Source organism: Coptis chinensis, chromosome 6, assembly GCF_015680905.1.
Source record: "Coptis chinensis isolate HL-2020 chromosome 6, ASM1568090v1, whole genome shotgun sequence".
NCBI lineage: Eukaryota > Viridiplantae > Streptophyta > Magnoliopsida > Ranunculales > Ranunculaceae > Coptis > Coptis chinensis.
In genome coordinates, this window is record NC_141461.1 from 72,055,954 (window position 1) to 72,071,805 (window position 15,852).

Here is a 15,852-nt window from a genome sequence, read left to right on the forward strand (position 1 = left end):
AACCCAAAATAAAGCATAAGAATATCAAAACCCGTCAGCCCAATAATTAATCCCAAAGAATAATTAACGAAAAATCAGAAACTGGATGCAACTGCATTGAACTAGTTTAAGAATAATTAAGAGAAAATCGGAAACTAAATACAACTGTATTAAACTAACATCAAAGAATAATTAACGGGAAATCGTAAACTGGATACCACTGTATTGGACTAAACTCAAATAATTATTAACAATTATTTGATCCAGGAGCCTCTTAGAGCATATTAGAACTACAACAATTAAAAGAGGAAAAAGAAGAGTGGAATGGGGAGCTAAAGGGAGAAGGAAGAGTGAGATGATTGTTGGGGTTTAATCTGATACCAATTGATCCTCACTACGCATATAACTCATACTAGGACCAATAACAACTCCAGACAAAGATCTAAACTTTCGCTATAACCAACATAATATGTCCAACTCTCTAAACAACTATTAACAACAGATAATAATGCAAATCTATCTAATAAAAAGCAATGGTGTGGAGCCCACAGAGACTCTATCCAATGGTTGCCATTGTCTTTTCTAAGTTGTGACATGACAGATCCAAGTGTTTGGAGAGTTTGTGTAATTTTATTAAGTGTAATCAATACTATGGGATCTATCCAAAAATCAACCAAAAGTCAACAATTGCAGCTGGACTTATAAATTGTTGGCTAATTTATAAACCGCTAATACCCAATTGATTTGGGCTTATAGATAATGGGTAATTGGGATGGCCTTGGCGGTCAGATTTATAAATTGAGTTGTTTATTTGGTCTTGTGTCAATATTTTACGCCTAAGATGCGTGTACGCCTTGCGACGAAGGCGCGATGAGTTGTCGGGATAATGTCGCAGGCGCGTCGAGGTCTCGTGGGCCGTAGGCACGGGCATACCCTAGTAAAATATAAAGCATACTACAACACCAAATGTAATGTGGTTCGGCCAATAATGCCTACTTCCACAAGAGCCAGGGTCGGCCTTGGGCCTATGCTGTCTAAGCCCTTGCATAGGGCCTCCAAATTAAACCGAAACTAAAGGCCCCATTAAGCTATACAAAGCCCACTATGATATTAAAACCCCAAACAATAGCCTAGAAAAAGTAAACAAATAGGCCCATATTGCGGACTTTGCATTGGGCCTTTCAAAGCTTAGGGTCGGCCCTGACAAGAGCTAATCCTTTTATAAAGTGGGAAGGACGATTACAATCACTCATTTCCGTCTCTCACCTTACTAGATCACTTGTCAAGACCCGAATTTCGACAGAATTCGGAAAAACATTATTTGTTCCTGACTCTTCGATCTCCGAGGTGTGACGCACTCTCAATTTCCAAAAACCCATAAACAGTTTAAATATGCAGATAATTAAAAACCAATAAAAATTTTAACTTAAACAAAAGTCCTCTTCATTACAAAAATTAACAAATGAAAATGCAAATAACCTTATCTCAACTGAAAATCTATATCACCTCAAAGGAAAACAAAGCCTATCTTGAAATGCGCGACGCTTAACGAAACCACAAGCGAAAGAACTAATCTTTCTTCAACACTAAACCTGTCAAGACTTATCAACTATGTTCATTTAATGAACACACCCGATAAACAAACATGCAAATCGGTCAAGATTATAAAAATCTTTGGTGTGAGTAGCTCTAAAATACAACATATAATTATACATATACATACACAATCCTTAAGGTAGTTAGTTCCTCTACCGAGGCCTTTAACTTTTAATGACTAATACAACATCCTTAAGTACAATAAATAAAGGCGGGTAGTTCTTCCAATCGAGGCTTTTAACTTCCTACTAACCACACAACAAACCATACGCGTAATAAAAGGCATTTAGTTCCTCCACGAGGCTTTTTAGGTTCTAACTAAACTATAACCCGATACCAAACATATTCCATACTTACCTCTCATTTCAAGCTCAATTACTGAGTGGGTCATCTCGCACAAGTAATTAGTTTGACCCACTTCTCAAGAAACCATATACAATCCTCTATCTAAAGATATATCATTAAACAACATATTACCATAATTATATTAATTAAGGTTTTTTCTTTATGTGTCCCTAAAATCACATCAGATCTATGTCTTACCTAGTTTTCCTTCCTAGCTACCACAATCGCTTCCCAATGCCTAACATGTACATCCACATGCTTCCCCTTACATAATGAACCACTCCGGTGCTTAACTACCCCGAAATGGATGTCGCACACCGTAACCCTCACACGAAAGCCATTATGTAAGTAATCGCCACTATTCAACAAAAATATCGCAAGGCCTCGTTCTATTTTGCGAACGGAATAATCAAGTCACTATTCGGCTACGCCAGAAGGGCCATTCAGATTCACTGAAATGCCAGAAGGGCCAATCACATTACTTACGCCCGAAGGCCATTCAAATTCACTGAAACGCCAGAAGGGCCAATTACATTACTTACGCCCGAAGGCCATTCAGATTCACTGAAACCACCGAAGGGCCAAATCACATGAGTTGTGGTAGCTAGGTTCTAGGATTTTCGTTACGTAATTTATTCAAGTGTCATCCATTTATGACTCATAATAATTCCACTATATCACGTGCAGGTCAAATACCTTATTACACTATGCCACAATATTTAGAAATATCTCAATTATATCTCCTAACCACTTTCATTCTTTCACGTGTAAATATATTATTGCACTACGCCACACTCCCGTGGAAAATATCCACAAATACTCTACTAGCATCTCACAGATAAAATAATAGAAGGTTTATACATTTATTTCTCCAAAACTATTACATTTAATATATATATCCCAACATATTATATAATGTCACAATATCAACGGCAAATCTTAATTAGATAATGACCTCCAAATTTATACAAGCTTCCACAGCATTTTAGCATTTGATTTGTTCATACAATTTACAACATAAAATGTAGCACAATTAAATAGTCTACAGTCCACAATCAAAGCCCAATATATATATGCTTTACACACTACTCACGTCAAATCTTAATTAGATAATGACAAACAACGTTATATAATTTTCGACAATATTTTATTACTATATTTGTCCATATTCTTAAATATGAGAAAAACTGAAAAAAGTCAACATTCCACAGTCAACGGTCAATGGTCAAAGTCAAAGTCAAACTGTCATTGTCAAAGTCAAACTGTCGTTTCTATGTTCAACAGGTTCATGGTCATAGCCATGGTTCATGCCTAAGGGCAAAGGTGCATGGCTCATGGGCTCATGACCAAGGTAATGGTTCGGACCCAACTGGCCAAGCCCAAACCTTAGAACCCGAAAGTCTGAACATTTAAAGACCCAATTAGATATATTTTAAGTTACATGACCAGCCCAAAAACCAAAATTAGAAACTGGCTCAAAACACCAATGGGTTCGACCCGGAGAATTTAACTGAAACCTGCCCAACACTTAAACTAAAACTGGTCCACAACTTAAACTAAACTGGTCCGAAACAAAGGATTAATCCGGCCCAATAACTAACTAGTGTTTAGGCCCAAAAACTTCAACTGAACTGACCCGAAACACAAATGGGTTCGGCCTAAAAATTTAACTGAAACCGGCCCAAAGAAAACTAATTAGTTTTGGCCCAAACAACTTAACCTAAATTGGGCCCAAACTAAACCAAAATAGCCGGCCCAAAGAAACCAACCAAGGCCCAAGGGAAACCGACCCAGGCCCAACTGGCCCAACAGGTCGTCTTCTCCCTCCACCACTTCCAGCCACCACCCACCACCCACCGGCGCTCCAAACCAAACCGAACTAACTCGGTTTTGTACCCCAAATAAAAAACCAACCAACTTTAACAAAAGCAAAAACCGAAAATCATAAAATCAACACTCTTCCTAAATCCAGATCTGAAATACTTCCCGCCTCTATTAATGGCTGGTTCAAGCTTCCACCACCCCCATTTGCTTCCCTTACACACTACACTAGCCCCCCAACATCGTCCAACCTACACAACAACCTTTCACTTAATCAAATCCACTGGGCGATTCTTTGGCCGCCATTAACAGCCTCTTGTTTTCAAGCTTCCACCACCACCATTCAATCGACTAACAACCAAACAACATCCCACCATCATCACAACATAAATCACATTATCTAGTTTCAATAAAAAAAAAGTTCAAAGCATAAACTGGCGATTTCGAGGTTGTAGCTTTGGCCGCCATTAACGACCACTACCGAGCTCCAACAGTTCAATCACCCATCCGAAACTGTATAACAGTTCAACCTCCAAACCGAAATCAACCCACACTACAATATAGTATAACAGTATTCAAGCCATCTACACGACCACTGTTTGTTTGGGCTCACGCCGCCATTAACGAGCCCAAATCAAACCCGGCGATTCATATCGGTTTTCCGAAGTTTCAAATTAGGGATACTCAATATCAAATTTGAGAGAGTTAAGTTTTAACAACACGACAGATTTCAACAGAAAAGAAATTGACAGTAACAAGGATTTTATAAAAGTAAAAATCCATAAAATATCTACTCACCTGTATTAAAACTCAACTCGACGAATCCCTCGTAGTCCGAATCGTCGCGTTCCACCCTCTAGCAATCCAACTTTTATCTCTGCCTCCATTTTCATTATTTTTTTATTCTCTAAAACCCTATTCTCTATAACAATGTGATTATATACTTGGGTTTGAAACCCAAGCCCAATACAGACTCGGGCCCAAAAAATCAGGCCCGCGGATCCCAAATCCAATCCAGCCGATTTTTAAATAAATAATTTAATTAATTAATAAATAGAAAAATACGTATTTTAAATACGGGCGTTACATCACTCCTCTCTCTTTACAGGATTTTCTCTCTGCAAAGGTTATCTCTCAATCTTGATTGCTCTCAAGATTGGGTTTTCTCTCTCTTATGTTGTCTGGTTTGTGTCTTAGGTTTTGCCAAAAAACCCCAAAACTATATTGCAAACTCGCGGTTTCGCAAAAATAGAAATTCTGACGAAAATAGGCATGGGCGCGGGCGCGCTCTCGGCAAGGCCAATGTCGAGCACGCGCGCCCTCAAGTTCATGTTGCGTTGTCTAGTAACATGGGCGTGCGCGCGCCTTTGACTAAGACCAATCTGAGCGTGTGTGCGCTCAGACCTTTTTCACACAGAACTGATTTCTTTTCTTCCGCATTCTCATGTGAGGGATAACTTCAACAATCTCCCCCTCCCGAACAATGATGGGGGATACCTCCATGCAATTTCCAAATCAACAGGAGGAGTTTGCTACCATTCCGGCGGTAGCACAACAAACATCAAATTTACCTTTCAGTAAGACCTTGGTCATCATATCCGACCCGTTCTTGTCAGTATGGATCTTCTTAATGCACAAATGCTTGTCTTCGAGTACTTCTCTAATCCAATGATAACGCACATGTATATGTTTGGATCTAGAATGAAAACTTGGATTCTTGCTCAAATGGATGGCGCTTTGACTGTCACATATAACTACAAACTGCTTCTGTTTTAGTCCTAGTTCATCGAAGAACCTCTTCATCCATAGAATCTCTTTGCAACACTCAGTGGCTGCAATATACTCGGCTTCTGTAGTGGAGAGGGCAACACACTTTTGCAACTTAGATTGCCAAGAAACTGCTCCCCCTGCAAAAGTAACCAGATAACCGGAGGTAGACTTCATTGAGTCAACATCACCTACCATGTCTGTATCAGTGTAGCCTTCAAATAAGGGCTTACTTCCACCAAAACACAAACACGCTTTGGAAGTGCCCTTAAGATATCTCAATATCCACTTAACATCTTTCCAATGCTCCTTCCCTAGATTTACCAGAAAATGGCTTACAACGCCCACGACGAAAGCAATATCCGGTCTTGTACACACCATTGCATACATTAAGCTGCCCACTGCGGATGCATAAAGAATATTTTCCATCTGACTCTGCTGATGCTCACCCTTTGGACACATCTCTTTGGTCATGCGAAACTGGCCACCAAGCGGACAACTGATTGGCTTCGCTTGATCCATATTGAATCTCTGCAACACCTTCTCAATGTAGCTTTCTTAAGAAAGCCACAACTTCTCACTCTTTCTGTCAAGAGTGATCCGCATCCCAAGTATCTGCTTTGCTTGACCCAAATCCTTCATCTCAAAAGACTTACTCAAGTCTTTCTTCAGCTTGGATATCTTGTTGATGTTTGGGCCAACAATCAACATATCATCCACATACAACAAGAGCACTATGAAATCCCCATCTAGAAATTTATGAAGAAACACACAATGATCGGAAGCAAACTTCTTGTATCCTTGCTTCGCCATAAAGAAATCAAACTTTATGTACCACTGTCTCGGTGCTTGCTTTAACCCATACAAGCTCTTTATCAGCTTGCATACTAGGTCCTCCTTGCCTTTGACCTCAAACCTCTCTGGTTGGTCCATGTAGACATCTTCTTCAATGTCTCCATGAAGAAAAGCTGTCTTGACATCTAGTTGCTCAATCTCTAGGTTCATACTTGCGATCATACCCAATACCACCCCGATAGAAGTCATCTTGACTACAGGAGAGAAAATCTCATCAAAGTCAATACCTTTCCTTTGACCAAATCCCTTCACAACAAAGCGAGCTTTGTGCCTTGGGTGTGGATTATTCTCCTCATGCTTGATTTTGTAGATCCACTTATTCTTGAGAATTTTTCTTCAATCGGGTTTCTCAACTAACTCATAAGTGTAATTCTTATGCAAAGAACCCATCTCATCATGCATGGCCTTCAGCTACTTCTCTTTGTCTATACCTTTAAGAGCCTCTTGATAGTACAGAGGTTCTCTACCATCTGATAGTAGAACATACGTATGTGGTGGATACCTATTTGAAGCTTGTCTCTCTCTATCTGACCTCCTTGCCCCATCTGTTGGTGCCTCAAGAGGATGCACTTCTGCTTGCTCTGGTGGTGGTTCATGCACTTCATCTGCATCTTCTATATGAATAGGTTCTATCCCATCATGAGCAATAGGATTCTCATCATAAGTTTCAAGCTCATGGTTATTTGCATTCTCAATGCCTTCTGCACGTTCTACAGTAGGAACTTCTGGTTCTGAATCAACAAGATCATTAGTGAAAGTTTGTAGCTTCTCACCCTCCTCAAAAGCTGCTATGGTTTGGTCTTCCAAGAACACAACATCTTGATTTCGGATTACCTTCTTGTTAATCGGATCATAGAGTTTGTAGCCAAACTTCTCATCCCTATAACCCAGAAAAATGCACTGCTTGGCTTTGTTATCAAGCTTGGATATCTCATCCTTTGGAATATGCACAAATGCCCTGCACCCAAATACCCTCAAGTATCTATAATCAACATCTCTTCCTGACTATACTCTCTCTGGATAATCACTATTCAGAGGCTTTGATGGTAATAGTTTGATCACATGTACGGCTGTGCGCATTGCTTCTACCCAGTAGCTTCTAGGTAGCTTAAAGTGAGACAACATGCATCTCATCCTTTCTACAATGGTACGATTCATCTTCTGGACTATACCATTTTGCTGCGGAGTTTTGGGAACGGTCTGCTCATGATGAATCCCATGACTCTAGGAATACTCTTCAAATGGCCCAATGTACTCACCCCGATTATCTGAGCGAATATACTTCAAAAGCTTCCCTGTCTCTCTTTCTACCATGCTATGGAATTTCTCAAACACGCCAAGTACTTCACCTTTTGTCTTCAGACTATATGCCCATACTTTTCTCGACGCATCATTAATGAAGGTCACGAAGTATAAAGCTCCCCCGTGGGACTTTACTTTTATAGGACCACATAAATCTGTGTGCACTAGTTCAAGGATGTTGTCCTTTCTGTGAGACGGGAATCTTTGGAAAGACACCCTGTGTTGCTTTCCTACCAAACAGTAAGTACATCTATTTAAATGTGTACCTTTGATGTATGGCAAGGCCTTTTGCTTGTCAAGAACTTCCATGCCTTTTTTGCCCATATGATATAGTCTCTTATGCCACAGTTCGGAGGAAGCTTCTTCTTCTGCCGCATTTACTTCTGCTTTACACAAAGTAGCCTGTGTTTTGTAAAAAGAGCAAGTTTTCTTCCCTCTGGCTACTACAATGGAACCTCTGCTCAGTTTCCATACCCCGTTACCAAACGAGTTTACGAAGCCATCATCATCTAACTTCCCAGCATAAATTAGGCTTAGTCGAATGTCAGGGACATGTTTTACATCCTTGAGTGTCAAGGTGTATCCGACATTGGTTTCTATATGAATATCCCCAATGCCTGCAATCTTCGAGACTCCACTGTAATCCATCTTTACTTCACCATATTCACCACAGCTGTAGGTAGTGAAGAATCCCCTATGCGGTGTGACGTGATAGGATGCTCCTGTATCTATCACCCACTCTGTATCCTGGCATGAGGTACTAAGACAACACTCACCATAATCTGACACAATTTCCACTAGACTATCATCAACTAGTGCGGTAGTATCTCTGCCTGAGTTTCTGTTCCTCTTTACCATGTCTTCATGTACATAATTATTCTTCTTATCTCTTTTCAGAGTTCTGTACTCATACCTGAAGTGACCCTTGGTGGCACAGTAGTAACATTGCCTCTCTGCCTTAGGAGTTCTAGCTTCACCCCTAGATTTTCTTCTGTCATCACCTCTAGAATGAAATGGTTATCTACTTCTACCTCTCCCCCGTTTCTCTGTGACAAGGATCTCTGAGTGAGAAGAGCTGCTTCTTGAACTCCTTCTAGTCTCCTCATTCAACAAAGATGTGGTAGACATCTCCATGGAAATAATTCCATCCTTAGCTGATCCGTGTAGAGAAACTGCTAATGTCTCCCAACTTTCGGGTAGAGAGTTTAATAGAAACAAAGCCTCAATTTCATCTCCCATATTAATCTTCATCAAATGTAACTGAGTGATGGTATTCTGTACTTCATTAAGATGCTCAGACATTGAAGAACCTTCTTGGTACTTCGTGTTGGCAAACTTCTTAATGAGCAGCAAGATTGCAGCATTTTGTTTCCGCCCAACTTTCTCTCATAGAGGTCTTCGAGTTTCTTCAACAAGCCAAAAATTGTAGTCTCTTGGGATACATGGTGAAAGACACTATCGTCAATCCACTATCGAATGCACCCAATTGCTTTTCTATCAAGCTTGCTCCACTCAGCCGCAACAGCCGATTTCGGTTTTTCTCCTCCATTTTCAATGGGTTGTGCCAAGTCCTTGCAGTAGAGCAAGTCTTCCATCTTAGCTTTCCAAATGGTGTAGTTCTTCCTATTTAGACTCGTCATGTGAGTGTTCACGGAATGGTCCATCTCTATAAGTTATTTAAACTCAAATCTTCTCTTAGAAATTTTGTCAAACACCTTCCGACCAAGATTTGGATAACACCCTAGGTTAATCTAACCAAGGCTCTGATACCACTTATTGGGGTTTAATCCGATACCAATCGATCCCTACTACACAGATAACTTGTACTAGGATCAATAACAACTCCAGACAAAGATCTAAACTTTCACTACAACCAACCTAACATGCCCAACTATCTAAATAACTATTAACAACATATAATAATGCAAAGAAAATATAAAGCATACCACAACACTAGATGTAACGTGGTTTGGCCAATGATGCCTACTTCCACAAGAGCTAATCCTTTTATAAAGTGAGAAAGACGATTACAACCACTCCTTTCAGTCTTTCACTTTACTAGAGCACTCCTCTCTCTTTACATGCTTTTCTCTCTGCAAAGGTTATCTCTCAATCTTGATTGCTCTCAAGATTGGGTTTTCTCTCTCTTATGTTGTCTGGTTTGTGTCTTAGGTTTTGCCAAAAAACCCCAAAACTATATTACAAACTCGCGGTTTCGCAAAAATAGAAATTCTGACGAAAATAGGCATGGGCGCGAGCGCGCTCTCGGCAAGGCCAATGGCGAGTACGCGCGCCCTCAAGTGCATGTTGCGTTGTCCAATACCATGGGCGTGGGCACGCCTTAGACTAAGACCAATCTGAGTGCGCGCGCGCTCATACCTTTTTCACGCAGAACTGATTTCTTTTCTTCCTCATTCTCATGTGAGGGATAACTCCAACAATGATGGGTAAGACAAATTATACCTTTTCTTCAAAATTTTCTTTTTCTTTTAAATTTGATAGCATGCTATTTTTACTCAACATGCTAACGAGTAGTGCAGGTTTTTTTAAATTTTTGCTTCCTTTTCATGGAAAACCTGAATGTGACCCATATCCTGTCTGTGTTTCAGAATGGGATATGGTCTATTGTTGGGTGCCAATATGGCCAGGGGTCTATTGTGCTAAAAAACAAAGGACATTATTCAGGTTTTTGAAACTCCAAAGGTTGTGGAAAACAAAGTGTCTTTCAATTATCTGCATTTGGATTTCTTGACGGAGAGTTTTATTTGAAAGGTACATCCCATTTACAAAATAGAAGTTCCATGATGATTAGTCTAGCTGACATTCATAATTTTATTTACTTTCTTCTGCCGGTTTAGTCAAACTCAATGTATTGTTTGACAAGTTGATTCAAGTTTTAATCAATTTGTTTTGAGAATTTCAATTTTAAATTTTTTATAAGTTTCTTTCTATACATTCATATTTGGATTTTTTAGTTGTCAAATTATATGACGAGTTTTGCACTTTGGATGAAGTAGTAAGAATGCAATATGTTTCTTAAACTTGAAGTTGACTTCCACTCATGCTTTAGTGAAGAAGAATTAAAAAGTAGAAAATAAGAGTAATAAACGAAAATGAATGAAGGAGAAGAGAAAGGAGCTGATGATGTACCATTAATGTTTTTTTTTGGCTACAAAAGCTATTAATGGTTCTATTCCGATTCTACAAGAGAAAATAACAGAAGTCATAATTATTGTGTTTTATGGAGGTATTATATAACCATTAACAAAGTCTTGAATCGAAAATGCAGAAGAAGAGTTAAAACTGACGACCAATTTTTCATCGTCCAACTCCAACCCAACCCTATTGAAAAACTGGTGTGAATTTGGACTTGATGGATTCATCGTCCCACTCCAAATTGTTCCACCATGTCTCACCCGAGTTCATGCTAAACAATAAAAAAAAGTCCATTAAGCTTATCTTCCATTATTTACGATGTATGGCACTGAAAAGGTCGGTAATGAAGGCGCAAAAATTAAGTATACTTCAACTTCGGTTGTTGTAAATGATGAAGTTGCGACTTGCTGATGAGCCAACTTGAAACTTATCATATCTCATCCATTATATATGGGCAGTGAGTAGTGGCCAAACATACATATCTTTGGTTTCCACTAATATCTTAATTACAAATTAAAATGAGTTGCTCCTATATTTCCCATCAACAGCTGAGAAAAATATAGAAGACGAGCTACGTTATACATACTCTTAGTTAGTTAGTTTACACTTGACACCATCAAGCTGACTAATATTATATATGCGAGTTGTCATATATTGTTTATGCAAAAAATTTCATGAACAAAACTTTTATTTTTATTATTATTATTTTTTGAAACAACTAGGGGTTAGGGTACCCCAATCTTTATTTATAATAGGGTTAGTTAGACTTACCCCATTTGAGTGATCCAACGGTCATATTTCTTCATCTAAAAAAAAAAAAAAAAATCATCTCGTAACCGTTGGATCTTGCAATTGGGGGGGGGGGGGTATATCACTAATATTTTTGAAAACCGGGTGTATAATATTAAGTTCTCAAGTACAACTTCCCTTCTTTATCCCCTTTGATCAATTCACTAATTTTGTGATCCATGGGGGGCAATAAAGTACAAAGTTTCATTACAGTCACTAATGGCATCTAGGTCCGTAGTATGTAGCTTTGACATATAGTCTACTACCTGGTTACCTTCCCTTAGAACATGTTTGAAGTTTACTTCTTCAAACTTCCTTAGCTCCACAAGAATCTGGGCCACTAAGTTGCAACAATACCATGGTGGGTCTTCTTTTTTGGTCAGCATCTTCATCACTCGCATTGAGTCAGCTTGCATTTCCAATCTCATGATATTCATTGCTGCCACCCTTTTAAGACCTTGAAGTACTCCCAACAGTTCTTGATGTAATATTGATAACTTCTTTGAGCTTCCAGTGAAACTTATTGTTTTTTTTTTTTTTTTAAACAACTAGGGGTTAGGGTACCCCAACCTTTATTTATATTAATATTAAGTTCTCAAGTACAACTTCCCTTCTTTATCCCCTTTGATCAATTCACTAATTTTGTGATCTATGGGGGGCATAAAGTACAAAGTTTCATTACATTCGCTAGTGGCATCTAGGTCCATAGTATGTAGCTTTGACATATAGTCTGCCACCTGGTTGTCTTCCCTCAGAACATGTTTGAAGTTTACTTTTTCAAATTTCCTTAGCTCCACAAAAATATGGGCTACTAAGTTGCAACAGTACCATGGTGGGTCTTCTTTTTTGGTCAGCATCTTCACCACTCGCATTGAGTCAGCTTGCACTTCCACTCTCATGATATTCATTGCTGCCACCCCTTTAAGCCCTTGAAGTACTCCCAACAGTTCTTGATGTAATACTGATAGCTTCTTTGAGCTTCCAGTGAACGCCATTTGCACATCCCCATTCCAATTTTGCAAAGCCCCTCCATAACCAGCTCGTCCATTTTGTAGTGAGCCATCTGTGTTGAAGGTCGGCATGTCAGTGGTAGGCTTCTCCCACTTTACCCACTTATCTTCTCTCTGGTTGAAACTAACCCCAATGCCTAGTCTTGTCAACACCATTCTCGTAGCCCCATCTTCCTTAACCTTATCCAATGATTTCCCGATATACACTCTCATGTTGTTCAAAGCCTTGAAACTTACAGCTTCAGCAGATAAGTATCTCTTCCTTTTGAGATACCAGTTCCTTTCATTCCATATTGCTTGTACAACTACACAAGTTAAAGCCCTTAGAACTTCAGATGCCACTGACTTCCCCCTAAATACTCACATAAGGTAATGCCTACCACTCATTATGTGAGGATCTCACTCTATCAGGCAACCCCATTATTTTCTTGAACTCTTGCCAGACAACTTTCGAGTAAGGGCAATCAAAAAACAGGTGAGCAGAGCTTTCTTCTTGTACATTGCACAAACAACACTTCGAAACCCTTATCACTTTCTTGGCCATCAATCTATTCTGGGTGGGAAGTGACCCCACGAATAACTGCCATATTGTGAAAGAGTGTTTAGGTACTGAGAGCTTTCCCTAAACAATCTTGAACCATTTAACCTTCCTCTTCACATTCTTCAGAACAACATATGCAGAGGAAAGATCGAACTTATTGTTATTTACTAACTTGGATACATTTTATGTGCATTGTGAGGGACTAATATACACAACCAATGTATATTATACACGTGTCCAACACAATTTATCAGAGAACACTTCTCCGGACGACCTCATTACGAACTCATAGCGAATTGACAATCTCTCCATGAGATCGCCAAGCAGGTTGCCCGTATACTCATTCACGAACTGCCATAACGAACTACCATCATGATGCGTCATCATAATAGTCAGTAACGGATGAGCCAGCTGTCTCCATCAAGTCCAGAACTTCAGCCAAACTCATCAATGCTTCACCATCAATGCTCCATAAAGTTTCACATCAATACTGTGATGTCTAAGAACAATCTCTCTTAATTGTTCCAAAATCACTCGAATTAATGCTCGTAGTTGAAGATAATGGTGGATATGTAATATGAATGATTAAAGAAGATTGATTTTGGAGTCAAAGGACTTTATTTATTGAAGAAATGATTACACACTCATGATCTAGCTCTCGATACTCACTTTATATTTTTAGCAAATGAAAGTCATTCTCTCGCTTTCGATCCTGAATCCTTCTTGATCTTCTCTTTATATAGTGTCTCATCTCCAATCATTGATCAACGCATGTCCATTATCTTTCTCCTTCTTTTCCCACTCTATACTTGCAATTATTTGAAATAACCACGAAATATACCGAGATATTGACCCTTATGTCAATATCTCAAGCTTTGAAATTTTAGATAAAATGCCTAGAGGCACAATATTTGCCCACTATATCTCCCCCTCTCGAAATTTTGAAATTTCACTTCAAATTTCAACTTTTGAGAAACCGTTGTATCAAAATAATCATTTTCACATCTGGGCCCGAATAACAACCCGGCCCAAGCTTCAAGTATAAAAGTTTGAACAAATCGTTTTGCCTTCCCTCACTTTTTCAACTTCTTACATACGCTATCTAGAGAAAATGAGAAACCAGTATACTCCTTTCATCTTCGTCCTTGTAATCATCTGTTCTTCTCCATAAAAACAAACTTTTGCAACCTGTATGGTAAGCTCTTTACTTCTTGTACTTTACTTGTTAACCTAAAACTCACCTTATCACATAATCTTGAAAGAAATAAATCCGACAGTTTAAGGTTTTGAAGATTTTTTAAACTCGAAGATTGTGAATCTGTGTACTTTTGTGTTATATAAAGTAGAGAACACTGTATTATTCTTTAAAAGGCTCAAAAGTTTGCATCTTTGTATCACTAATATGGTTTGTGTGTACAACCTTCTATATGTTGTTTTACACATCGAATGTATCGACTGAAACCACATTATCAATACTTATGATATCTCAAATTGTATTATTGACGATGTGCTATATATATATATATATATTAAATTGGCGATACTAAAAATACCTTTGTCGTCACCTCCTCTTTGTTTATAGTCATCGTGATGGCAAGTGAAGACACCCTTTCTGATGTTAGAACCAATAGTGAAGATACTCATTCTGAAGATAGAGTCGATAGTCATAACTTTACCTCCATTTCTACTAGGAACTATCGACCTAATACCTCCTGGGAAATAGATTATGTTGTAGAAGGAATTCCTTGTCATCCTTTCGAAATTGTTTCTTCTGAATCTGAAGGCGAGACTGTCGAAGATACTAGTCGATGGAAGCATGGTCTCAACCCATTCTTTATCAAACGGCAAAATCTAGCTTTGGTCCAAACTGCCTATCGAATTCCCCCTTCCCTTTACTTTCAACATTATGTTGGGAATCAGAAATATACCAAATGCTAGAGTGGTAATAAGAAAGCCATCATTGTCACCGTTGGCCAAATAGTTGCAGGGTTGAGATTTCCTCTGACAAACCTCGACCCTGAAGTTTTAAACCATCTGAACATTTCTCCTAGTCAAGGCATGGGTAATTTATGGAGGTTGATGTTTGTCTGTAATTATTACAATAGCCATTTCTCCCCAGAAAAGTATGAAATTTATAGAATTAGATTATCTGACATTCTTCTTCACTATAAGTTTTATGAGAAACACATTGGATACTTTTATCCCAAAAAACATTCAAAGAAAGAGATTGCGGGTATCCTTCGAAAAAATCGTAATAGCGATAAGGAATGGACTTTGTACCCTATCATAGTTTTCGGCGATTGGGAGAGTGCCGATACTAAAGCCACTCCTCCTCTGAAACATCGAGTCTTCAATTCTTCAGGTATACTATCCCTCTTGTTTATTTTTGATATCTATCTATCGGAATTCCAATCTGACCAAACCCTATCTGTATCTTTTCAGTTTTCCTTTCTCATTTTGACAAGGTTCGTGGGAATTCGAAGAGAGTACTCGAACTTTTGAAAGGAACCAATGAAGAAGTCGATGCCAGGACTGGGGCTAATAAAAAAGGCAACCCCATCACTAATGTTCATCTTGAAGACATCGATAATTACCGTCCCCCTATTTATGTTCTTAAAAGTAAGGCTCTTCATAGAATGGGTCAGTCGCCAACTCCAACTCAATCTTCTTTAGAAAATTCTCTAGATAACC

The 15,852-nt window shown here is 38.8% G+C and overlaps 1 protein-coding gene across 1 annotated transcript; it reads right to left on the reverse strand.

Annotated features, from left to right (window-relative positions):
• Window positions 1-12,197: 12,197 nt before the first annotated feature.
• On the reverse strand, window positions 12,198-12,833 carry LOC147494317 (uncharacterized). The gene has a single exon (XM_086568099.1). The coding sequence runs from the start codon at window positions 12,831-12,833 to the stop codon at window positions 12,198-12,200; it is 636 nt and encodes a 211-aa protein (XP_086424225.1).
• Window positions 12,834-15,852: the final 3,019 nt, after the last annotated feature.